Source organism: Saccostrea cucullata, unplaced genomic scaffold (assembly GCF_032062105.1).
Source record: "Saccostrea cucullata isolate Sc308-1 unplaced genomic scaffold, CSIRO_AGI_Scuc_v1 ctg1221, whole genome shotgun sequence".
NCBI lineage: Eukaryota > Metazoa > Mollusca > Bivalvia > Ostreida > Ostreidae > Saccostrea > Saccostrea cuccullata.
This window is the reverse complement of record NW_026928331.1, coordinates 294,715-321,792: the sequence shown is the minus strand read 5'-3', so window position 1 is coordinate 321,792 and position 27,078 is coordinate 294,715. Positions and strand designations below refer to the sequence as shown.

The window sequence follows — 27,078 nt, the reverse complement described above, 5'->3', positions numbered from 1 at the left end:
ACGCAGACGGAAATAAGAATTTGGATCTTTAGGAAGCTTTTCTTTCATGCTTTTGTGCGTGTTTCCAAAGGGTTGTCGACCGATTTTTCACCTGCTGACACCTTCGAAGAATGTAAAAGTCATGATGCATAGACATTTTTATGTTTCAAAGAAATGCTTGAGTTGAAGAATGCTAAGTATTTTGTGTAACTCTATGGTAATATAATTCTAATGACGATTTAGGATGTGATATACTGTTTCTAATAAATTAAACTTTATGGAAAGAGCTGCAGACCAAAATGTACAACCAAATAATTCTTATTCTTGGGGAAAGATTTACCAAGATTGCCCTGGGCCAGTTATTTGCGAAATCATCCGCTGACAATGTTATTGAGCAATATGTGACCGTTCTTCGTTTATCGTGACAGAAATGATAAAAAATGATTAAAAAAAATATGGTTTAGGTTTTATTTCTGCAGGAAAAACAAAACAGAATATATCTTTTCCGGTATCGTCCTGAACTTCAGTTTTGACCAAAAGACTTATCTGCAAAACAAGAAGATAAATGAAATGTGAAAAAAGAACAGAATTCAAACTCAAAGTCCATTTAAACAATACAATGCGTAGCACACTAAACATGGACTTCCAAAATCATCAGAGTCGGGAGCAAGTGCAATTGTGCAGTAAGCATCGCTTTCGAGCGGTTATAAGAGCCGTGTGCTACTTTTCATGATCAGAAACGGAAAATGTGTAGAAATGTCAGTGTGTCAATAATGACCTACACTAATTATAAGAAGGGTCAGTTAGCATATTACCTAATAATAGATTACATGTATATCTGCCTATAAAGTCATTGTATAATATGAAATCATTTTTGGGTGTCTTCGTTCATATACTAATAATAGAGGTAAATTATTAGTTTTGGCTGTTGGGAATAATATTCAGCTCTTTGTCATTTTTTTTTTTCATTTTTCACAATGAATAAGATGATGTTTCAGGAGATTTCAACAAACGTCTAATTGAGATGTAAAATGTTTTACAAAAATACACCTTCACACATTGTGAGAGTAGCAAATGTGATATTTTCCAAATATGATAGAGCTGAAGGAGCACTTTGTGCAACAGTTTTAGATTTGTTATATATTTTTTAGAAAGAATTGAACATGATTTTAAATTTTGGGAGGTCTCCCAGTCTTATTCTTTATTACATAAAAAAATGTTTCTTAAAACACACAATATTTTTAAGTCATTGGTTGATACTAATACAATTCCGTAATGCTGTAATATAATTTGTGTATTTTTTCCGCCTTGAGTAATGTTTTTAATGATTTCAACGTTTAAATATTATTTTTGTATTTTTCTTTAAACTCCCGATCTTAAAAATAATCTTACGTGAGGATACTGTTTTAAAACAGGCACTGTGATGGCAAACGTGTTTTGCTTCCCTGGCTCTAGAGGGCATTTTGTCTGTGAAACACACGTGTTTTTCTCTGCCGGAAATGAAATCGGAACGCCACCTATGATTCCTGTTACATGAGTTGTTGGTTTTGCTGATTCCACATCTATAAGAAAAATTCTATAAACGACAAAATAGCCATGACAGTCGATTGTATCAAATACCACCTAACAACTTTCTAACTGAAGATGTCAGTAGAAAGCTTGATTTACAAGTGTCATACAAATTTTTAAACCATCATTTTCATTTTTATTTAACTTTGGATAACTATGTTTATCTGTTCAACATAGAGGGCTCACAGCGGGTGTTACTTGTACACAAAAGAGACTTTTTTCAAGCGATCCCACTTCTTTGTGTGCAGGGGTTCGTCCTTCACCATTTTTTTCGATTTGTACTGTTTATACCATTCGTTAGATGTTAAAACTGTCTTTACTGTTTGTTTGTTTTCTCGTCTTTTGTAAAAAAAAAAAAAGGCCCCAGCTCCTTGATTACTCCTCGACTCTAGAAACAGACGCTATAACCACTGCCTGCGCTTATTGTTTGTAATCATCACATCTATAAATGTTATTTCCATCGCTTCAATGCTAACACATCCATATCTACATAATACGCAAAAGCTCAGCTCAAATGCAACTTTGTTAAGCCGCGTATAACCAAGAAAACAGTCCCATTTGGCAAGTCTGATATAGTGACTTTCAAATTTTCTAACTTCTCATTCATGCTCTTGCTTTCTGTAACACTCTTGTTTATTAAGAGTTCTGTAAAAACAAGAGGTCCATGGGACACTTAGCTCACCTGAGTAACTTTTTTTACCTAGTGTGGCCCCGGTCTACTCCCGGGGGTTATGACTTGAGTAATTTATAATCTACTCTACCCATGTATGCTTTCAGATAGGTTTCAGCTTTTCTGGCCCAATGATTCTTGAGAATAAGATTTTAAGGATTTTTTCAATATATTTCGTTATACTTTGATCCCCTATCGTGGCCCAGTCCTCTCCCGGGGGTCATCATTTGAACAATGTAGAACCTACTCTATGTCCGAATGCTTTCTCATAAATTTCAGCTTTTCTGGCCCAGTGGTTCTTGAGAAGAAAATATTTAAAGATTTTTCCTATATATTTCAATGTAATACTTTGATTCCCCATGGTGGTCTCATCCTTCCTTTGGGGATCATGATTTTAATAGTTTATTATCTTCACTACCCCAGGATGCTTCCAAATAAGATTCAGCTTTTCTGGAACGATGGTTCTTGAGAAAAATTTTAAAGATTTTTCTTATATATTTCAATTCAAAGTTTGGATTCCCTGACATGATTTGAATAATTAAGAATCTGCACTACCCCAGGATGCATCCTCTTAAGTTTCAGTTTTTTCCGAACCAGTTGTTTCTGAGCTTTTTAAAGATTTTCCCTATATATTTCAATGTAATGGATTCCCTATTGTGGCCCGTCCTACGCCCTGGGGTCATGATTAGAAACAATTTAAAAATCTCCCCCACCCAAGGTTGCTTTCTCATAAGTTTCAGCTTTTCTGGCTCAGTGGTTCTTGAGAATAAGATTTTAGATTGCAACGTCCTATTTGTTCTTTTATTGATTATCTCTTATACAGAATTAATATTAAAAATTGGACTGTTTAAATCACCTGTAAGTTAAAATGTTCCACAGTAATTTTTTTTCTGTCAATTGTATTTCACCTATAAATAAAATTATTTAACGTATGTTTTAAAAAGCATACCTGATAAAAAAAATGGAAGAATAAAATATGTTTCACAATACTCACTGGAGATGAACGAGGCACTAAGCGTTTCATTGGTCTCTGAATAAAATATGCAAGGTTCGTTGTCGCATCCAGATACATTTACCGATAAAATCTTTCCTGAGACTGACCCTGAAAGTAAAGCACTCAATCTGACTGACCGAATTTTACAATGCCACAAACATAAAAAAAATTCTATGCTATTAACCAATATCAAAGTGAAGAACAATCAGTTTATTTTCCTTCTGTTTGAATTAATCTATTACATATTTATCTAGGGACGTCTGTAAAACTATATACATTGCACTTATTATAAATAATGCAAGTCCATTTTTTGCCATCATGACATTTATTTTTTAACCAAAAGTTAATTGACATGGATGTCTCACACGGATTGAGATTTTAAAACAAGATGTGTTTGTGAAACACTGATGCCCCCTTTTGGCAACATAGCGAAGATTCAACTTTTCCTAAATGCAAATTGTTTGTGCCCAAAGTAAGCTCTTCTCTCAAGAAATACAATTATGAAATATGAAAGCCATAGCAGCACCTGTTCAAAAGGTATGGCCAAGGATAAGTTTTTTTGAAAGGTAGGCCAAACTCCAAGGTCAAGGTCAAAGGGGCAAAGTTGTTGCAATTTGTTTCTTAAAAAAAAGGGCTTGTCACGAAGATTATATATGTGAAGTATGAAAGCCATAGCCCTAACTGTTCCAAAGTAATGGCCAATGTTAAAGTTTTTAAAAAGAAGGTCATACTACAAAGTTCTTGGTATCCAATGAAAGAAATATGTGAAGCATGCAAGCCCTAGCCATAACCCTTCAAAAGTTATGGTCAAGTTTTGTTTTTAAAAAGTAGACCAAACTCCAAGATCAGGGTCAAAAGGTTAAATATGTTGGTATTCAATGGAAGGGCTTCTCACAAGCATTACATATCTGAAGTATGAAAGCCCTGTCCGTTATCGTTCAAAAGTTATGGCCAAGGTTAATTTTTTAAGTACCTAACTCACCAAGGTCGAGGTAAAAAGGTCAAAGATGTTGGTATCCAATGATAGGTCTTGTCACAAAAATACATATGTAAGTATGAAAGTCCTAGTATCCGCCATTCAAAAGTTATGGCCAAAGTAAAAGTTGGGAATATTTGAGTAGAAGTGTGTTAAATTCCAAAGTCAAGGTCAAAAGATCAAATTTGGTTGCATTCAAAGAAAGGTCCTGTCACAAGGAATACAAATATGAAAGTCATAGCTCCACTAAATCAAAAGCTATGAGGAAGATTAAAGTTTTTGCTGACAATCAGACAAACAGACAGACAGACAGCTAGACAGACGGACGGACGTTACAAAAACTATATACCCTCGAATCTTCGATTACGGGGGCATAAAACATATCCGATGTATTATTCAGACAGCAATTTCTTCTTTTCTTAGCTTGTATTTTCCGAAATATTGTAGGCAATTTTACGACTTTTCGTTCGTCTTATCAATTACTACGTTGCATGACTTGTGGTCTCAAGCTATTTATTCACACTTTCATAATATTATATCAATATTGTTGTGTTACGTTTCAAACTATATATTGGCAGACCTATTTTTGTATTCTTATTAAGCAGACTTTCTTTCATAAAAGCTTCTACTTAAAATAAAAAGAAGTATCTGGGTGTGGATTTTAACAATTAGATATACCGAGGTTGCTTTCCTTTTAAAATATTCATTTTTCATTCATACATTGAATCGATATATCCGTTAGAACTCAACATTTGAGATATGACAATGTCGGACACATTTGAACGTTTTTCAACAAGTTGTTAAGCTACTAGTTTTACAGCGAATCGTCTACAAATGTTGTCCCTTTGCCAAAACATGACAAGGTGCACATGCCGGACCGATTGACAGGGGACGCCTACTCTTCCATAATATTTGATTGCAGCTCCGAATTTAACGTCTTCAATGGACAGTTAAGTTGAGTGTGATGGCTGTTTATTATCTTCCTATTTCATTAAAAATAAAACAACGATTTTATATGTTCTTTAAGAGATAAGGGAATTTAATATTATAATCTCTTCCAGTATTTCCGAATTGAACATAATTTTTTTTTTGTTTCAATCTTTATGTATAATTTAGGAACTGGAACTCAGGTACAAAGCAATGGAAGGGGAGGGGTCAAAAACTTTCTTGAATGTTTTTTTTTATAAATGGAAATATCATTTTTTAGAAAAAATACCCGCAGTTTTGGCAAAAACAAGAGGCCCATGAACCACATTGCTTATCTGAGTAAATCTGACAATGCTCTTTGTAACCAGTTTTCCCAACTTGTAATACCTATTGTGACCCTACCCTACTACCAGGTGTCTTAAATTGGATAATTAAGAATCTAAGCTAACCCAGAATGCTTTCACATAAGTTTCTGCTTTTCCAGTCCAATGTTTCTTGGGAATAAGATTTTTTTTTAAATTTCTTTTTATTTCAATGTAAAACTTAGGTTCCCTATTGTGACCCCGCTCCTACCCCGTTGGTCATGATTTGAAAAATTTAGAATTTAAACACCTCAGGATGCTTCCACATAGGTTTCAACTTTTCTGGCTCAGTTATTCTTAAGAAGATTACTAAAGATTTATTTTATATATTTAGATGTAAAACTTGTATTCCCTATTGTGACCCCGCCCTACCTCCGAGGGTTATACTTTGAACGATTTAGAATCTTCATTACATCAAGATGCTTTCACATAAGTTTCAGCATTTATGGTCAAGGGGTTCTTTAGGAGATTTTAAAAAAGATCAAGTGAGGTTTTTCAGGTTTATCTCAGATTAGCTAAAAGTTAATTCCATTGCAAACAGAAACATATGGAACTTCCAAACATTCTTAAGTTTTAACATCAGCATACAATCTGCAGATGTCGTTAGAAAATACCTTTTATCTACCAACAAAACGTTACACTTTCATCTATACTCTATATAATTAATTCATTATTAAATTTGGCCATAATAAAAATCCTGTTGTATTTTTTTCCATTAGTATATGAAAAAGGCGAAGATATTTAACAGTGGTTGATATTTCAGAATTCGGTCAGTCACCTAAATAACCACGTTTCGCTAATGTGAAGTATTTTGCTCATTTCTTGACATAGAAGGAATGACTTGAATTACTTTTCCTCAATCACACAGTATTACCTACAAGACATGTCAGTTTAGCCGTTATAACTTGTTCACAGACTTCCCATTTTAGCGCAGTGGTCTAAACTCTTGCTCAAGAGATGTATAGGAAGAGCTGATCCCTTACGCCGATTCCACTGTTGAACATGGAGACCGGTCCTTCGAATGAGACTGTTTAAACCAAGGTCCCATGTTGCAGTAGGTGTTGGGATGAAAAAGATTCCTCTTTGTTCAGTGGCTATGAGTGCCGAGTAAAGGTATAAAGCAGCCTTCTACTGGCATGTGGGCGATTCTCCATATGAATATGCGACATAATGACCAACTTTGCAACTAACTATAGAGCAAAAGCTCTAACCATTGCGCCACGCAGGCAACTAATTTCAATAAAGCAGAAGCCTTCATTCAGAAAGGAACAAACCTAATCTAATATATTAAAAGAAAGTCATGCGATTCATGTCATTTTTCTAATTGTTTAAAGCAATATTAATATTCAATCTCCATCGTAAGGAATGGCTGCAAGGTTCAACCAATGTCGACATTTTATGCTTGAGAGTGGCTTTTTTTTTTACCTCTAATGCATGATTCCTTATGGGAAAAGACTTTTGCGAGCTTGCGTTTCTAGATAAAGAATTCACTTTGAATTTAAAAATCTCCCCATTTGAAACCAAATTGATTTCTTACCATATGGGAATACTAACAAATTACGCACTAATATTAAGATATCAAACAGTGAGAATAATCTCAATGCGCATAATGTATATAGGTCAACAAATAAAAACAAAAACTGATAAATTCCCTCTTAGATTTCACATTCTTCTCATCATCTTTATTTTGTTGAAAGACTGCTAATCTAGACCGATTTGAATTTTAAATGTAAAAAGTTTTAATACATAATGCATATTGGAAAATTATAAAGTTGAACTCAAAAATTAATCAAACGACTAGCTAACACTAAATTGCAATGCTGGTCAAGAATGAATCAGCATTTGTTTTGACTTCAAAATTTAAAAAGTTGTCTGTGTACTGTGAGCCAAATCTTAGATTTTGCAATTTTTACTTCGTCTAATAAATTTTTTCCTGTCCTGTTTATGGGGAAAATGGAGGGAGAAAGTATTTTTAAAAACAATTCTTGTCAATAATATGTAGATATAACATGCTGTACAGAGTAATAAATATGAATGGAACGAAAACGAGATGAATTTAGTAAACTTTTATTGCTTTGATTATTTTCCTAATCCTATCGTCTAATATCCATGAATTATCATAATTTTATAGAAATATAAAAAAAAAATAACTGAAATGATAGTTAATTGTGCGAGCACGTTAGAATTTTTTTTTCATTTGCATATATTTCAAACTAACAAAAGAGACTGTTTTGCTAAATTATTAATTTGTATACTTGAAATTTTCCCTTTTATTTTCGCTCCTGTTGCAAATGGAAGAATTTGAAGTGAGGCAACTTTAAGAAAGACAACAATAAGCCTAACAAAATTTAATGTGACTGAATTTAAATGAGATAGTTTTGTTTTACGTATCAATGGGCAAAAAAAAAATCATGCATAAAATCCTCACTATTACTAGAATTCATTTGCAGAAATCCTTCTTGTTGATTTTCAATCACTGTAATAAATATACTATTTATTTACCATGCTTTATTGAGAAGAATCAATGATATCAAAATCTTACCACAATCTTTGAAAATAATAGAACTAACTTCTTTTGCAGCATACACAATAACAACAAGAACTGTTAATTTTCCAAGCATCATAGTCTAATGGAGAGCAGATTGTTGTGTAGTTTTAAGTTCAGAAAGGCAAAACGAGGCGAAGATAAGAATTGTTATCAATAGTGCATAGACTAGCTTACTTGAATTTAACCCTTGACTTGAGGATAAACGGTAAAACGATAAACAAACTCTGATATTATTTTATTTCATAGAGACATTCTTACTAATGTGTCATGATGAACTTCAAAGTAAGCATTTAAAAAATTCTAGGATGTTTGTTATAACAACCTTGGTTGTAAATACAATATATCATTTGATCGTATTTTGGCTGAGACATCTTATACTCATTGTTAGTCCATTGTTTTCACAGTTACGATTGCCTACAGATTATTTTGATCGGTATATTAAATGGTAAGTGAGACTGATTGACAGGGGATGCATTCTCCCCTTGGGCACCTGATTCTGCTTTAAGCATTTCCAAGAGTTAAGATTAATCACTGTTCGTTATCCTTGCCTTAACAAAGCTTTCTCTGTCATCTCAAGTATCAGAAAACATGTTTTAGAGTTGTAATCTTCTTACATTTTGAAGAAAAACATATGTACTCGCGCACATCTTCTGATCCAAAATATGACACATGTTTTAAGCCAATTTTACAAAAAATAAATAAATAATTTCAGGTTATTGGGAAAACTATGCAATTCTGACATTATACTAGTAATACATTGAATAGTGAATAATTAAAGCAATTTCTAATAGAAAAGCAGCCATGAAGTCATAATATGTCGAAAAACTTAACAGTTTGGATTTTTCAGAAATTCACTGGGCAAAATAAAGACTGATTGCTTCTTAGTCTTAATATACCGGGGTTTCTCTTCGAATTTTAATGATTACAGCTATGCTTGAAGTATTGTATTTAATTGGTGGTTCTTTTCCTTTAAATTATAAGTAAGTGCCAGTCTTTAAATTATAAGTAAATGCGAGGGAAGTAAAACTTGAAATAAGTATCTTTTATTGGTTATTTTTTTTTAAATCTCTGAACTATAAGTAAGTTTAAGGAATTAAAACTTGAAATATGTGTTAGTAATTTACCTCGCAGACAGGCGAAAATATACCCGAAAAATTAGCATACCTGATCATTATTTTTTTCTTGATTTATAAACAATGAGTTAAAAAAAAGATAGATTTTCAATTATTACTGATTGAAGAAAATCTCCAAAATCTAAATTTTTTACTCCTTCTATAACCAAGAAAAGAGAAATATTTAACGATGCCAGATATTTTGCAAAAAAATACAAATTGTATTTTTGTAAGCTTTTACATCAAAATTACATTTACGAATATAAGTAAAATAGTATAAATAAAACCCAATCTAACATAGTATATAATGATGCTGAGGTAAGCGGAAATAAAATGTACTCTGTCTCCTTATTTTGTTTAAAAGTTTATCAAACTCCAACCTAAATCAATTAATCCACTGATAAAGTAAGAACAAGTCTCAGAAGTATTCTACAAGTGTTCTTCTTGCATTAAAATCATAATAAACCGATGTTCTAGACACAAGATCTTAGCAAGGTGAAATGGCAGACTCTTTAGGGGAAATTTTCATTCACATCAAATAAGGAAAAGCATCACGAGGTCTAAACCTTAAGATCTAATGGTGAAACAAAACGATTATCTGCATTCCATCCCTCCAATTAAATTACCATTAATAAAAATTCTTTGATCAAAAAATAAAAGGTTTGAAGAATAGATAATAATGATTAAATAAATGTATGCGTAGAAATAAATTAAAATAAAAGAAAATTTCAAACTATACGATATTTCAGCGTGCGTAAACTTGTGTCGTAACATACATTGTTATACAATAAATTCAAAACGTTAACGTAATTGCATAAAAACACACATGTGTACATATTAGACCAAAACAAATCCATCTGAACATTTTTTTAAACAAATGAACAAAGTATTTAGTAAACATTATCATTTTCTGTAGCATTATCCTTCCCTGAATGAAAATTTAAAAAAAAAACAAACTTTGCTTTATTATGGCTATTTTATTGACAGTAAGAAATTACGTATATGATGTAGGTCTATATAATTTTATTTTTTCTAAGTAGGCATAAATAGAATAAGTTTTGCCATTTACAATTCATTCTTTATTGCTTTCGAATCATAACTATTATGTTCAGAGTTCTGAAAACAATTTTATTTGAAATGTTTTATTCAATAACAATTTCCGCAAGAGTAAATTTAATTCTTAAACGACATATTTTTCGAAGCATGCATCGTCTTTGAGATCATGAGTTTCCATGGGTTATGAATAGTAGAAAAAGAACTTTCTTGACCCATGTTTTTTTCTTGATTTGGCAGAAGGATACTATATGACAAACTATGCTTAAGATCCCTTTCTTATTGAATTGTTTAAAACTGTACGGATGATCTTGTGTGGTCTGACTTTCAATATATTTATTTTTATAAAAAAAATTATGCTGAATTTTCTCTAGTAACCCTGGGGGTAGTCCGGAAGACCTATGAAAAGCTTTCTTTAAGAAGGTAAGACACTTTCGGAAATTTCAAATAAATTATTTGTCTCTCTGTATATGTGTCCAAATGGAACAAAAAAGTCATTGGTTCTGTCCACTTGTTAAATTGATACAAGATATGCTGTACAAATATACCCTTTTGATGAGGCCAATCCCTAAAAAATTCTTTAAGAGAAAATATTGATCGAGCACAAAGAGCGATGCTAAATTGCAATTTTTTAGGCCTAATAAGTATGTATGTTAATGTCATAGGATTGAACCGATTGAGCAAAGCTAGGGTCAGTATTCTTATACTAGTATTTTAGAAATACCTTTAAAAAATCACATTTATAGTGGACTTTTGCGAAAAGCACTGACTTTCCAATATAAGGAAGCTCTTTTGCAATAAAAAAAATCAGCTTTACATTTAGTTAAACGAAAATAACTAGTGAAATAAAGCACAAAGTTGTCCAAGAAGAATCCGACAAAATCCTATACTCAAATACCGCCCTTCTCTTGCTAGTGCCCCAGACACCATACCTATGACCACTGGAAAGTTTTTCTTATTTATTTTCAATTCTGTACCTCCATACATGGCACAGGTTTAAATGTCGAAGTAAACCGTCAAGTAAAGTCAGCACTTCGCAAAAGTCCAAAACTCAATGTTTTCTGTATGTAAGGCATGTTGATTTGTTATAGTATAACGTTAAATTTACAAACAGTAGCTGAAGTAACTTTTTAAAGAAAAATTCTATTTAAATTGATCATTGTGACGTCATCGGTGCTGTTGTTCAATAGAAGATTGGTTCCTTTTTTTCGAAACACCATAAGCCTTTTAATGAAATGACAAACAGTGTTCAAGCTCAAAAGTCCATTAAACAATGTAAAATTGGGGCAGAGCAAATACGACCTCTAAAAGATCAGAGGTGAGATCAGGGGCAATGAAGGAGTGGAGACCTTTTGTGAACATTAATACATAACCAGTTTATATGATGTTTTTATACTTGGTCATATGATGTAGATTGATCCAACCAGATACAGTCTATCAACTATACAAAAAATAATGCTCAGTACATAAAATATCCAATGTACTTTAAGGCATTTCCAACACTTTTCTTGGCTTATACAAATGAACAATATGTTTCAATTTGTGAAGGGAAAACAAATTAAGCGACGTTTGTCTCCTCTGAATTATTGAAATTATTTTTAACTTTAAAAATTAAACTTGTCTGAAGAAAGGCAGTATTAAAATCACGTCGTTGAGGGGGTGTGGACACATTATAACTATAAAAGAAGACAGTAACTCCTGAAGAAATGAATGATTGTCTAAAGCTCAATGTTGTCTTTTGTCATGCTGAAATCGATAAGTGGGTATTTTTTTTAATTTTTGCTTATGTTTGTAAATCCTGAAAGAAAGAAGGAAAAGGGTTCAAAAATGTGATGAATATTTTTTACCGTATATATTTTTGATAAAATAAATGCGATGATGATTAAAAAGAAAGTTTTTATGAACAGTTTTATTTGAATTTAAAAATTATTCATTGTCGTCAGATGTATTTTAAACTAACTTAAATATTAACATTTTAAGGTTCTTATTTCAAGTCATGATGTCTCATATTTTTTTCATAGCACCTGGTTCTACCTCTTTTTTCAGAAGTCTGTCTTCATTCTGCTCACAATTTGTATTGTTTCAATGGAATTTTAACGATAATTGTTTATTATCTTCTCATTTCATTGCAGGTTTGTCCTATCTTGCTTGTTTCATCTTTATATTGGAAAATTATACAACAGATTGTTCTCCTTTGAACATGTGCGCAGGTAGTCGCGAAAGAAACAATATTTTTCAAATGACTGTATCAGAAACTATAGAAGATGCTATTCCACGCCTTCTACAAAAATTTCAACTTTTTTTACGGAACCTAGGAGACTTTTTAGATACTCTTGTAAGTATATCACTTTCAATATTTCGAATAAATTACAAATGTTTATGAATTACATCAAAGGCTAAATCCATCCTTTTTTAAAATAGCATCTGGAATTTGATTGGCCAAAAGAAAATTCTAAACGCCATACCACCTTTGGTCAAATTTTGGCTGAAATCAGACGGACCTTAAATATAAACACATTTAAAAAAAAAGCAGAGACCGATTTTTTTGTCTTTATCAACTAATATTTCTCCTATTTCACTATTTATGGTGGAAGCCTATAAGATATCTTAGAATACTTAATATTTTCTTGTAATTTCAATACGATAGATAAACAAAATTATTTACCATTACATATGAACTTTTTAAGCATTTATATCATAAATCCTGCAACAAAAATAGCAGTAGCCAAATTAAGTAAAATGTAAATTTGTTGAGTTCTATAGATATTCATAAGATTTCAAAATTCTTTTTACCTACGAATAAAATTTTCGGGCCTTTTTTTTTTTTTAATTATCCCCTTTAAAGCAGAATGGCAGAATTTTGTTACATTATATCTGTCTGCTTTTTTTTTTTTTTTTTTTTTTTTTTTTTTACAAAAAATACCAATTTAGAATGTCCATAGACATGACCAACATGGCATTTTATGCTAATTGAAATTCATGTAGATTAATGTTAATATACAAACTTTTTTATTCTTAACATGTTACTACTTACCAAAGAACAAAGAAATTTGAAATAATGTAAGTGGCAAAACCTTACGTTGGACATTACTTTCCTTTGGAGGTATCTATTTTTGCAGTGCTTTATATTTTTTAAAGAGCACCCCCTACTGGTGATGTTAAAAACAATGATACGAGGGCTGTTCAATAAATAATGTCCTCGGTGCTCGGAAAGAAGCAAAAGACGCTTTTCAATGATTTAGTCTTAATGATTTAACTTAATATTGTCTTTTAATTATACTGAAAGGAAAAAGAAACGCATAATAGCATAATAGCGTAAAATATTTAACTATGTGGCCGAAAATTATGAAAATTGGTCAGATGTGTAATTTGGTTACTGTGCACTAAAATCGCTGGTCAAAATTACTCAACCATGAAATGTATGGCATCACGTGGGGGAAGTGATAAAAAGCCAAATACACGTGCATGTTGATGATGACAATTTTATGATCACAATATGTAGTGCCAAGAGATGCATTAGAGTTACAGACATCGTGTTCCGATATTTGCAGTCAGTATAAATTTCTTGCAATCATGGTATGGCTGACGGAAGTTACATTGTGTCAAGTAATTGAGTTCCATAAGTGACTAAAAAGGCAACAACATGTTGCTGTGCAGTTTGTTAGTAAATTTTCAACCAAAAAAGTTTTCTCGATTATCAGAGAGTAATTCAAAAGGTTTTCAACCAACCATGACGGTGACGTTGGCGCGTAACAACGTCACATCAAGATAGGGCTTTTCATCATGCTACCTCGGTTACTGTTAAGTCATTATCACTGAAACCGATATTTTTACAGCAGACAATCATACTCAAATTTTCATCCTAATACTGACAGAAACTCTCTGCTCTAATTTGGTACGCAAGCTTGGCAACTTTACGTCGATTTTTCTCGCACACGCGCATGTATGCGCCGTATTCGTAACGTTTTTAGCATGTTCGCGCTGAGAAAATGTAGCCAGTGTTTGTCGAGACCTCCTTACAAACATTCACGTGTACCAAATCAGCTAGATTCTGTAAATTCTATCCTAAATCGAAAATTCGTGGAATTCATTGGGCGGGGGGAGTTGTTAACTTTAGAATAACACAGCTACTCTCAACCATTAAGACTATCATCGGAAGGCTTGAATGATAATTCTATGAGAAAGATAAATGCTATGGTGAACTCAATGCACAAGAAAATCAAGGCTGTTACTGATTCGCAAGGGAGATAATGAGAATTTCTATTTTAATTTTGGGGGGTATTGGCATATCAATTTCAATAACTCAGGAATTATAAGTCAAAGTCACACAAGATATCGGTTACTTGTTGTTTAAAGTTGGATTAAATTGTTTGATAACAATACTGGAAAACATACTGGAAATGAAAGTTTTATTTTTATTCAAAAGTTTATTATGCGTTTCTTTTTCCTTTCAGTATAAAATACATGTCCGAAATTTTTTTTTATCCAACTTCTGATTGTTTTTAGAACTCATTTTTGGGTATGACCCTTAGTATACTGGAAAATGGCAAATCTTATGATTTCCTGGACTAGTTTCTTCCTTCTGAAAGGTTTTTTTTTTCAAGTTTGGAAAATGAAACAAGTCAAAAGGCGAAAGATCTGGCGAATATTGTTAATGTGAAAAAGAATAACTTTCTGTTTATCCCAAAAACTCCTTTACTATTCAGGGCATGCAGGTTTGGACGCTGTCATCAAGAAATTTAATGTAGTGGATTCCTGATTCTGGTTCCTTCCTCTCATTAACCTTTCGATTTTTTTTGCAAAAAATTTGCTTTCTAGATTCTTCCAGAAATTAAACTGCCCCCCCCCCCCAAATCGAACTTGAACAACAAGTCCACTTATATTTAAGAAAATTGCATATAAATATGTCTTTGTGCTCTTGCAATTATTTGCTCTTCGTTGCTGTTTTTGTCAAGTACATCTTATTGTAAATTTCGTTTCGAGGGTTTTAAGCAATAGATTCAAGTTTCATTATCTGTATGAATTTCAAACAAACTTGGATAACTACAATTTTTGATTTTTTGAAATAATTGTTTAGATATTCTTACACCCTGTCGATTTCACTCATTTTTCAAAACATAGGGAGACCTTTGAGTACTAAGCTTTTTTTTACTGTCAAACGTTTCTTTAAAACAGCTTGAACTACTCCCGAAATGATGTCTGTTAAATTTGCTATGGATCTTAAAGTCAATCATACTTCATCAGTGATTACTTGTTGAAATTTGGCAAACAGTACATTAGTTGTTATATTTTTTGTTGGCAAGGACGGAACCCATTTTTGATGCCCATTATATAATATTTTATCATTGAAATCCACTTGCTCATTTGTCTGTAAAACAGACATTGGCTGCCGTAAATGTTACATATTTCAGTGAATATTTCTTTGGGATTCTTACGAGTTTTACAGCAGCTTGAATGAAGCGTTCAATTTCACTCTAGTTTACTGATTCTTTAACATTCATTTTACATGCAGTGTCTCGAATAACCCTTGTTTTCCAGCTTCTCACAATGGAACTATGTGATGAAAAGTTGTCACATAAATTGTTATGAATTCATTAAACATTATGCGAAAAAGTCAAGCTTATTGTCATATGAAATCTTTATTGTACGTCATACAGTTCAGGACATTATTTATTGAACAGCCCTCGTAATTTATGTGTAATTTTTAACAAGCTGTTGAATTGAAAGCAGGTGGGGCACATTTAAATTCAACACAGTAACGGCAACGCAACCAAAACAGTGACAATTTGCGATTAGGAACTTCAAATTTTACTAAGTTTAAAACCAGCAATAAATTATATTCAAATGATGCACAGATGTAACAAGAGAAGGGCAAATTAAATCGGAAATCATCATACTTTTAGACCACTTAATGATCCCCTGTTAATTCCATACTGTATCACTGAGAATCAAAGATCAGTTGCAATGATAAATAAAATTATCTAATGAACTGATACACCGTTTTTAATACATCCAAAATCAAAAGCCAAAGAGGCATTTATTTGTCCATTGAAGAAATTTTGTATGATGTCTTATTTATTTATTTGCCAAATAAGAATAATTAATGTTTAATAAACAATATATTAATTGTAATTTAATAGAAAGAAAGAGGCTTGAGGGGTGATAAGCATTTGCTTGAAGCCATTGGTTCATCGGAAGGTTTAGATGGATTTCCTGTTTTCAGTTTACAAAACGTGTTCGAGGCAAGTTTTCTTCAAAATTTATCATTTTCAGAAAATTGATTTATGGCTTTCATATTATGGAATTGATTTTTAATTTCTTTGTTTTATTTTAATATTTTCAGGATATTGACGAACACCTTCTACGAGACTACCAAGTTCTCCTTAACATATGGCCTTTTGTGGAACATATGAAAAACCTGGAGGACACTTCAGATAGGATATCTTATAGTGCTGTTATAAATGATATTTACAGTTATTTACAAGATCTCATTTGCGAATTCTACACAGTTATAGTAAATCGGGACCGTGATATTCCACCATTGCAAAACCCCGCCACAGTTCCGCCAACTTATAATACGTTGACAGCTGCCAGTCGACATTTATATCACTTCTTATTATCCAGAGATATGCAAAAAATTGTGACTGTCCTCAGAAACGGATATGCAGATAATTGAATTTCAATTTCATAAAACTGTTGCCTCAATCTACAACCAATTCTGAAATTTGCATAGTTTTACATATTTGATGATTAAAATTTGCATATTTTTATAAGAAATATTTGTTTATTTTGTCTTTGAGCTATAGAGTAACCATATGTTTTTTACTGGATTATAATATTACTGGTTTGTACCAAGTTATGTGGATTATTGTATATGTTATTTGTCGAAAAGAACAGTCGAAAAGAATATGAAGTTAAAACGTAAAAGTTATTGTTATTTGCCTTCCCAAATTTTACAATTATTTTTTAGTATTTTATCATTTGAACATGACAGCATCTCCTCTTATAAGGATAATCTTGAAGATACAAAATACAGTTCTTTCTTGGCTATTTAAATCGTTAAGAACACCTTTTAAAGGGGCCTGGACAGAGTTGCATTGTTTATATTTCAAATTTCTAAGATTCTGCAAGAAATAATATCAGTTGAATTAACTGATCTCACTTGAATATTCTTATCTCTCAAGGATAACAACATTCTTCGTAACTTCCAGGAAAATATTAAAATATTACCACTAGTCGCAACTTACAATCCTAAAAACCCAAATATTACACCTATCGTTCAAAATCTGAACGAAATTCTCAAAACGGATGAAGAAATGTCAAATGTTCTTTCAAAATTCAAGTTTATAAACAGCAAAAGGCAGCCCAAAAACCTCAGAAGAATACTTTGTCCTTCCAAAATAACGAAATCTACAAAATCCGTGACAAAGTGTAAGGATCCGCGATGTGGCACATGTTCTGTTTTAAGAGAAGGAACATCATTTAATTTCAAAGGAAAAGATTTCTTTATTAATTCAGACATGACATGTGAGTCCAAAAATTTAATATATGTTATTACTTGCGGAGGATGCAACCAATTCTACATCGGTGAAACGGGGACCACATTGAGAGCCAGAATTCGCGTGCATAAACAGCATATTCAAGTTCCTGAGTACCGTAAGATCAAACTCAGCGAACACATTGATAGATGCGGACAAGGACAATTTAAAGTGTTCCCTTTTTATAAACTTTTTCAAGACAATATAACAGAAAGAAGAGAAAAAGAGAAATATTTCATTCAAAAATTTAATCCCAGTCTTAACAGTTTGATTTAATTTGATTTCTGATAAAACTTTCACACAGAGTGTAACCTTTCGATGTTCTCCGGCTAAGACTATAAACACATATCGGATTTGGTTTCAAAGGTGTGAGCAAACTGCAAGCATTTAATTGCTTGCTGTCAGATTCAATTATAGATAATGATTTTTAAAGTATTAATAGTTTTGTAAGACATTGCAGTCAGGATAAAGAATGCATTTGTAAAACGTCTGAAGATGTAATGAAAGCGCTAACGTTTTAATCTGTGTTGCCTTTTTTATTTTAATTTTACCTATATAAAACCGGACACTGTGAAATTTTCAAATTTGGATATATATATATATATATATATATATATATATATATATATATATATATATATATATATATATATATATATATATATATATATATATATATTATTCACTGATCTAAAGGCCTATTTTAAGCATCTCCCTACATCAAGGTCAATTTACAAAATAAATAATATTAATAAAGGAATGTACAACAGTTAAGAAAACAAAAAAAAAAGAACAAAAATGAACAAAGTAACAGAAAAGGATAAATTACAGAAAAAAGTAATAAAAGAATGTACAGAAGTGAAAAAATAGAAATGAAGAAAGTAACAGAAAAAGGGCAAATTACAGGGGGGGGGGGGAATAGACAAAAACATAGTATAATTCGAGGATATGTAAAATACTTACGGATGAAAGTGTAAATTTTACAGATTAAAGTGTAAAATTTACATTTTTGTGTGTGAAATTTACATTTAAAGTGTAAAATTTACAGATTAAAGTTTAAAATTTACAGTTTAAAGCGTAAAATTTACACTTTAATGTGTAAAATTTACAGTTTGAAGTGTGGAAAATGAAAAATAAAAAAAGTTTCCAAGTGGCACTAATACGCTTCCGTAAGCAACACAAAATTCATGATTTTTTTTTAATAATCTGAGCTTTAAATATGTGTTCAAACCCCTTAAAATAAGAGTATCGTGCAGCTAAGTAACAAATTAGATATGCATACTTGCCAATAATAACTGCAACCTCAGACCCTACCACGGCATGAGATAGCATTCCAAGATTGTAGACATTCAGCTAATCCATGAAGAATTCTATTCCTATGCTGTCATTAGTGTATTGGGGTCTTGGGGTTTTACCAACATTTGTCCTTTAACACTACGTATTTTCTTAAGTAACTTATCGCAATGTGTTTCCATTTATCAATAAAACACTATGACTTTTTAATTTTTATCAATATTTTTTCCAATTTTAATTTTAATCCCCTACTGATTCCTACATTGGACTATGAACAAATGGAATGTTATGAGAGAATAAAAATTGTGAAAAGAGATAAACTAGTTACATTTGAAAACATAAAAGTTAGAAGAATGTGCAATGGATATGGATATAATTAAGCACTCACTGCCGTTCGATCCCACTCGTGTTATTTTTCGAATTTCGGTAAAAAGACAAATTCACAGGAAGTGTTAATTCTGCGTCATAAGAATTCAAGAGAATGTCAGTTAGTAGCAAGGCTTTTAAATTAACAACCATTTGAATTCCAACAGATTATCGGAAAACATTGTACTCAAAAATTGCATATTAAGAAAATTGTATCATCAATTAGGAACTAATTCAATTAAAGAATTTTCACAAAGTAAGTTATACGAATAATTTAATTTTGCTTGTATTCTAGATATCCAAAAAGAAACAATATTATTTCTATATAACCTGGTTAAGTATTAGGACACACCCCATGATAACCAGCTGATCGTCTGTATCCATGCAATCATCGCATTGTAGACCTCGGGATTCATGGAAAATTCCAGATTTAATAAATGTACATGTACTTTTAATTTGGAACAGTGTTGGAACAGTAACTCGATCTTATCACAAAATATGTAAACAAACAACATGGCTGCAAGACCTACATGTATATGTGTAAGACTCTAAGGTCCGATGGTGACGCCAAAGTCCGATGGTCTCGCCAAACCCCGATGGTCTGCGCCAAACCCCGATGAAATGCTGTCGTTACGGACGCCAAAGTCCGATGGCTCGTTTCCTATGAGACACGTTGCGCTAAAGTAAGATGGTCTGACACGCCAAAGTCCGATGGTGCGGAGAAACAATCAGCGTTTATGACGTCACAATAATCCGACGTCAATCCTTGACGCCGTTGTTCTGCATTCAAAAGCCATCATTTCTAAATTCGTCCTCGAATACAATTTTATTGATTTTGTTTATTGCTTGCACCTTCCAGATATATTAGGATTAGTCCTCGCACACAACTCGATTGATTAGGGTTAGTCCTTGCATTGCACGGCCCGAGATATTTAGGGTTAGTCCTCGCACACTAGTCGAGTGATTAGGGTTAGTCTTGCAAACACCCAAGATATCTAGCTTAAATTGATACACACTTTTTGAGCGTATAGGGTTAGTCTCGCACCTATCTGAGAGATAAGGGTTAGTTTTCGCATTTATTTGTTTATTTATACTTATTTTTAAGACCTTGGCATGGCGCGTCATTGAGGTTTGGCGCAGTAGTACTACGACGTCATAATCGTAAATTGTTTTCCGCACCATCGGACTTTGGCGTGTCAAACCATCGGCATTTGCGCAGACCATAGGACTTTGGCGTGACCATCGGACTTTGGAGTCCCATCGCACTTTGGAGTCCTACATATGTATCAGTTTTACTAGTACCTCCCCACGCTTCTCATCACTTCCGTAACTACGATTGTATTATTGAGCGGCAAATTTGAATTAACAAAAAGCAACAAAATTTTACATCGACAGTTGTTTAATGATTTTAAAATTAAATAATAAAAAATGACTCTAATTCTTGGTGATATTCTGCTTCGCGGATTTTGAAGGATATGTAGATAACGAACAGTATTCAATATCAAATTCCATAAAACAATACAAAATAGGAGCAGAGCAAACACGGACCTCTAAAACATCAGAAGTGGGATCAGATGGCATGGAGGAGTGAGCATCCCCTGCTGAGTTCGTGGATTCCTGACTTTTCTTTTTTTATTTAACGTCATATGCTATCCAACTTTGGTAGAAATATTTAAACAATAAATTATATAATTTGTTTTAAAAAATTTAAAATTATCATGATTTATTTCAAACCTATCCAGAATTAAAAACTGCAAACATCGGACAGAGGAGCAGGTCAAAATTTAGTAATTCACAAACAACACACTAAATAAACATGATAATGTCTGTAGCCATAGTTTCTGTAAAATGGAACAAAAACAAAAATAAATCCTAAATTTTTAAATTAAAAACTGTCACATTTATTCGCATTCCAAATTATGGCTTAAGATTTTGCTTCGTTGAAAAGAAATCAGTTTGAGAAAATAAGTAGTCATCATTGAACGCGACAAAAAGGATGATGTTGTTGAACGTCATGGAGCAGCAGATTTCGATGCAATTTTGTGTTATACTAGGGGAAACTCCTGAATAAACAGTAAAAATGTTAGAGGAATAACAAAATATGTCACAAGTAAGTCGTACATGTGTTTGTAAATGGTACAGGCGGTATTTGAGAGACAGAGGCTCTGTATCGGACGAGGACAATCAGTGAAGAAACGGTTTATCTGGTAAAATCTGAACAAAAACTTTTAAAAGTTAGAACGTCAAGGAAATACATAGGTGCTTCGGAGTTGCTTATCCTGTGAAAGCAGATTTAAGTTATAAAAGAAATTAAAATATGAACGAAAGAAATTATACGAGAACAAATGTAAAAAAAAAAATGAATATCATCACGACAAGTGACAGAAAAAATGTTTTGGAAAAGTGGGTATTGGATTATACTGTGTGAAATGTAGAGGGGTTGTATTTTTGAGAAATTCTTGACGCTATGATTTGACGTTACACTGCCGTGAAGTATGCTCCGCGGGCACAAAACATGTTGATTTTAAGATGAAGTAAATTGATTTCTGTTAAATCGAATGGAATGAAACTTAACATAGCAACAAAACAAATACTTTTATGTTCCGTTGGTTGCATTAATATCTTGCCGAGTTGACTGAGCTTGTTTTTTGACCAGACAGGCAGAACCAGTAACAGTAATTTTCTTTGAATTTTTGCGTGGCTTCTCCTTTCAATAAAATAAAACAAAATGATCACACAAGATGAGGAGCCGCACTGATTGGCTAAAAATTCCAAACTGTGGTTTGGGTAAAGTTAGGTACATGCACGTAGCCGGGTTACATAGAACTAGGTACATGTATAATTAAAACTTGTCACATAACGAAATCAATAAAATGACAAATATTGGATATGAATACATGTACATGTAATACATGTCAAATAAAGGTAATAATTTTGTATTTTATATAAATAATAACTTATTTACATATTCTATTGTACTTATTTTAAATTTCTTGAAAGTAGTATAACGAAGATTGACATCGTCCACGATGCAAAAGTGACATTCAATTCTGAAGAATTTCTTCAAAATGAACTATAGGATAAGTTATAATAAAATCTGTTGAATCCCTAACAATACAAGTTTAACAATGAACCTAATAATGAAATCAATACTGCTTTTAGGTGTTTCAGCTAAGAAAATTAAGATAACGTAATCAAACCAATTTTTTGTCACTACTGAATTACTGAAAACAGAAAAAATTACATATTAGTTTTAATAAGTAATATTCTTTAATGATAAGAAAAGGGTTAATGTAATGATGGGCTATGTATATGCATGTCCTTATATCTTTCTAGCTTTTAAACTCAAAAGATATATTCCATTCCATTGAAACTCTAGAAGATCTTCTACAAGGTTTAGAATTGAAAACTTGTCAATTTTACAGACTGTTTGCGACAGATAGCTCCTTAATCAATGGTGTAGAGAAGAAAATGGTGAGAAACAAAAAAATGCTGTATATGGACTTCAAATGTTTGCTTTAAAATGAAATAAGACCAGTGAAATCCTTCGTAACGAGAAGAAATATGAAATATATGGAGATAACGAACAGTATTCAAGCTCAAAAGTCTATTTAACAATACAAAATCGGAACAGAGCAAACAAGGACCTAAAAAAAAATCAGAGATTGGGTCAGGTCGATCGCATCATCTTGGGTCTTTCCGTCAGAGGTCGGAAAAACATTACCGGATGTCAAAAATTTATACATTTCCTGTTTATTCAAATATAGGATAAACGGAGTTAGAAGTCCCTTCTATGATATATTTTAGGTAATATCATTACATTGAATAAAGTTAAACTCCATATTCCACAGATAAAAGGTCTCCATGCATTTATGTCAAAGATCCTGAAAAGGGAGGGTTGTCATGGCGTCTACAATATACATTCGAGGTCGTTTTTCCGCTAGTCGGGAAGGCCCGAGAAGTTGCGATTGTGGGTCAGGTGCCACAGGTGGCATAGAATAGTTTTGGATTAAGTATTGGTCAGAAATTGAAAAAAAAAAAGAAACCTAAGATCTGAATGTATATTATAGTTGATTTTTTTACAAGAATATTTTATGTGTGCATTTGGAGGCAACTGGCGGCCTTGTTTATTTCATTAATATATGGCGCTTTCGTGTCACTACTATTCATGGGATATGGACTCTAAAATACGAAGCTAAAATTCAAAATCACTCTTCCGAAATTGCAGAAGAGCGGGATGGGTTCATAGGATGCATTGTAACTTGAAAAAGAGGTGTTTGAGCCATTATTTCTTGGTGTTCACTGGTCTATACATGTATTGATCTGCATTTTGTATGGAAGCCTTGGACATTAGCACGGTCCTAGAAGCAGTTTTGGATCTGTCGAAAAAGTTTAAATATGCTAAATTCTCATGAAATTTTGAGATTATTCCTGTGTCGTCTTTTGGGCTTATTGTGTAAATTGCAAATATTCTATTAAATGTTTGACAAGTATTGTTTAATTTTTACATGTATTGTATATTTTTTTCATTTGTATTGTAAAACTTTTATTTGTATTCTATATTTTTGTTTCATTTGTATTGTAAAAATTTCCGTTCGTATTGTATAATATTTATCTGATTCTATAATTTTCCATTTGTATTGTATAATTTTTATTTGAATTCTATAATTTTCCGATCAATTTGTTATCGAAGAATTTCATTTGCATTGTATAATTTTTATATGTATTCCATAATTTTCCATTTGTATACGATAATTTTTTATTTGTATTGTATTCGAGGGGATGTTAAATTTTTTCGATACAAGGATTTCACTGGTCAATATTTAGCCTACAGGTATCGTGTTGAAAATGAGCGAGATGTCCGGGTGCTCTTGAAAAGCAAATAGGGCTCATCTAATGTATTTGCATACATGTTACAGGAAAGATCCTTTAGATGATAAGGGAAGGCTAATAGATGGCAAATAAATAATCTGTCCTTAGAAATGTTCTCTAAGAATTCAATGCTTATAAGTTCGTAATATATTGTATCTTCTCTTTGTATGACGTTAAAACATGAGCATAAAAATAAGATATTTTTTATCCTATTCGTCAATGCTCTCTACTTTCAACGAGAGCACTTTTGGGATATCCATGTCTGCCGATCATACAAAAAAAAAAATGTTTATTTTAACCTCAGTCAAATTTTTACACATATCTTTTTTATGCGCCCGGATCGATAGATCCAGGGCGTATATTGTTTTTGTCCTGTCTGTTTATCTGTTTTTCTGCTTGTCTGTTTATCTGTCTGTCTGTCTGTTGTCAACTTTAACTTTCGCCATAACTTTTGAACCATGAGAAATAGAGACTTCATATTTAGAATGCTTACTCCACTAATAAAGTTCTTTCAAATGATACCAAGGTCAATGACCCTGTGACCTTGACTGTGACCTTTAAGCTTAAAATATTTTTTTCGATCTTTCGTCATTACCCTTGAACCATAAGTGTCACGGATTATCCGCGGGTTTATGTAACGGACGTTAACGTTATTGTTACGTCACAATACTGTACGTTATGTTTCTATAGTTAATAACAGAGTCAAAAATAAACCACTATACGATCAAGACGCATTTCTGTTCTTTCCACAACAATTTTGGTGCCGTGATCGACGGAATGTTTACATAATACGTAAAATGGAAGGAAGACTAAAAGCCATACGGGCCGGTAACAGATCAGCGGTGACGAAACTTTTCGGACGATTTTTGGACTTGAAAGAAAATACAGCCAGTGAAGTAACGGAGGAAATTGAAATAATCAGGAAGTCTCTAACGCAAAAAAGACAAACTCTACGAGAACTAAATGAACGAATATTAGACGCCTTATCTGAAGAGGACATAGAAGAAGAAATCACAAACACAGATGAGTATATGTACGAATTCGATTGCAAAATTAAGAAAATAGAAAACTTTACAGAAAAGATTTCATGTAAAACTTTGAACGCCAGTGCTGAGTGTTTTGTACCCGCCTTAGAAATTCATGATAGTAACATAAAAACTTCAGCTGCAATCAACTCAAGTGAAACGGCCTGTGAGAATATTTTAAACAATTTTCCTGCCTCTGATCTCGATGAACATAGTAACCACGATTGGCAGAGAAATGTTTTGTCATTAAAATCCAACCAGGTCACAAATAATTATCGACTACCGAAACTAAATCTTCCACATTTTGACGGGGATATACTAGAATGGAATACATTTTGGGATTCATACGAATCAACAATTCACCGCAACCAAACTTTAACACCAATTCAAAAGTTTTCGTATCTCAAGGCTCAATTACGCGACGCAGCAGCACAAACCATTGCAGGATTTACTCTCACAAACGCAAATTATGAAACCGCCATATACCTGCTCAAGGAACGGTTTGGTCAACCGCAAAAAATTATCAATGCACACATGAGAGCACTTATGGAACTGCATGCCCCGAGAAACGACGCCATAAGTTTAAGAAATTATGGAGACTGCTTGGAATCTCATGTCAGGAGTTTAGAGTGTCTAGGACAAAAACAAGAGATGTACGGAGCTTTACTTATTCCAGTCATAATCAACAAACTACCAGCTGAAATCAGGAAAAACATTGCACGTGAATACGATGGTGACAACATTTCACTACACAATCTTCGTAAAGCTATCAGCAAAGAAGTCAAAATCCTTGAATCAGGCCAGATTGAAAACAGCGATGGATTCCACTCAACAGCAATGTTTCTTACCGGAGCCTCAAAGAAACAACGCTATGTTCATAATGGACACAACCAGAAAACAAGAGAGTCAACTCCTTATGTCGAAACAACAGAGATAAAGAACCGCCCATGCATTTATTGTTGCACAGAGAATCACTTTCCTGGGGACTGTAAGAAAGTTACAGAAGTAAGTACAAGATTCGACATCTTAAAACGGAAGAAATTATGTTTCAACTGCTTAGGAAACCACCGCGCCGCAGATTGTAAATCCCGCAACAGATGTAAAAAGTGCCAGAAGAAACACCACACAAGTATATGCGACATGAAACTAACGAGGGACAAAGAAGAGCCCACCAGATCAACAAGTGTCAACATTGTAGAAACGAGCAAGAAGGCAGAAACCACAGTACTGAACGTTGAACATCGACCTACAAACGTTTTATTGAAAACAGCTATCGCCCCGGTGAGTCATGAAAATCAGACAACCGATGCTAATATCTTATTTGACGAAGGATCACGAAGATCGTTCATCACAGAAAAACTCGCCAATGAGTTAGAAATCACTCGAAGAAAATCAGAAGCAATTAAACTATCTACTTTTGGGGGAAATGGAAGTGTCCAGTATCTAGATAGTGCAACTATCAATTTGATAACCGACTCAGGAGAATTGATTGCTATCAATGTTTTGATAGTACCATCTATAGCCAGCCCTCTCACCAGCTACCACTCTTCTGAAGTAAAAAGACTGCCTTACCTTCAAGGACTCAAATTAGCAGATCCGGTTTCAATTGACAGTGAATTTGTGATTTCCTTTCTAATTGGAGCAGATTTTTACTGGAGAATTGTAGAAAATCAAGTCATCCGGGGATCGGGACCAACTGCTGTGAAGTCAAAGATTGGATTTCTACTTTCAGGGCCAACTTCTCAATCATCTTGTACAAACAGTGCCAGGGATCACATCTAAAACGTAATAGCT

At 32.8% G+C, this 27,078-nt stretch overlaps 2 protein-coding genes across 2 annotated transcripts; one reads left to right on the top strand and one right to left on the bottom strand.

Moving 5' to 3' along the window:
* Window positions 1–423: 423 nt before the first annotated feature.
* On the bottom strand, window positions 424–8,140 carry LOC134277233 (NPC intracellular cholesterol transporter 2-like). Its single transcript, XM_062759550.1, has 4 exons — window positions 8,020–8,140; window positions 3,213–3,320; window positions 1,372–1,541; window positions 424–525 (listed from the first exon to the last, which is right to left on the bottom strand). Exons 1-4 carry the CDS (start codon window positions 8,099–8,101, stop codon window positions 424–426), a joined length of 462 nt encoding a protein of 153 aa, XP_062615534.1. The 5' UTR covers window positions 8,102–8,140.
* Window positions 8,141–25,056: 16,916 nt separating this feature from the next.
* Window positions 25,057–27,066, top strand: LOC134277232 (uncharacterized). The gene has a single exon (XM_062759549.1). It carries the CDS (start codon window positions 25,057–25,059, stop codon window positions 27,064–27,066), a length of 2,010 nt encoding a protein of 669 aa, XP_062615533.1.
* The last annotated feature ends 12 nt before the right edge of the window (window positions 27,067–27,078 follow it).

Excerpts from the sequence above, each read along its gene's own strand:
- LOC134277232 (XM_062759549.1), top strand. The coding sequence starts at position 25,057 with ATGGAAGGAAGACTAAAAGCCATACGGGCCGGTAACAGATCAGCGGTG.
- LOC134277233 (XM_062759550.1), bottom strand. The coding sequence starts at position 8,101 with ATGATGCTTGGAAAATTAACAGTTCTTGTTGTTATTGTGTATGCTGCA. Across the intron at positions 3,321-8,019 it reads TATTATTTTCAAAGATTGTG|GGTCAGTCTCAGGAAAGATT; the intron begins GTAAGATTTTGA and ends CTTTACTTTCAG. Across the intron at positions 526-1,371 it reads TTTTAAAACAGTATCCTCAC|ATAAGTCTTTTGGTCAAAAC; the intron begins GTAAGATTATTT and ends CTTGTTTTGCAG.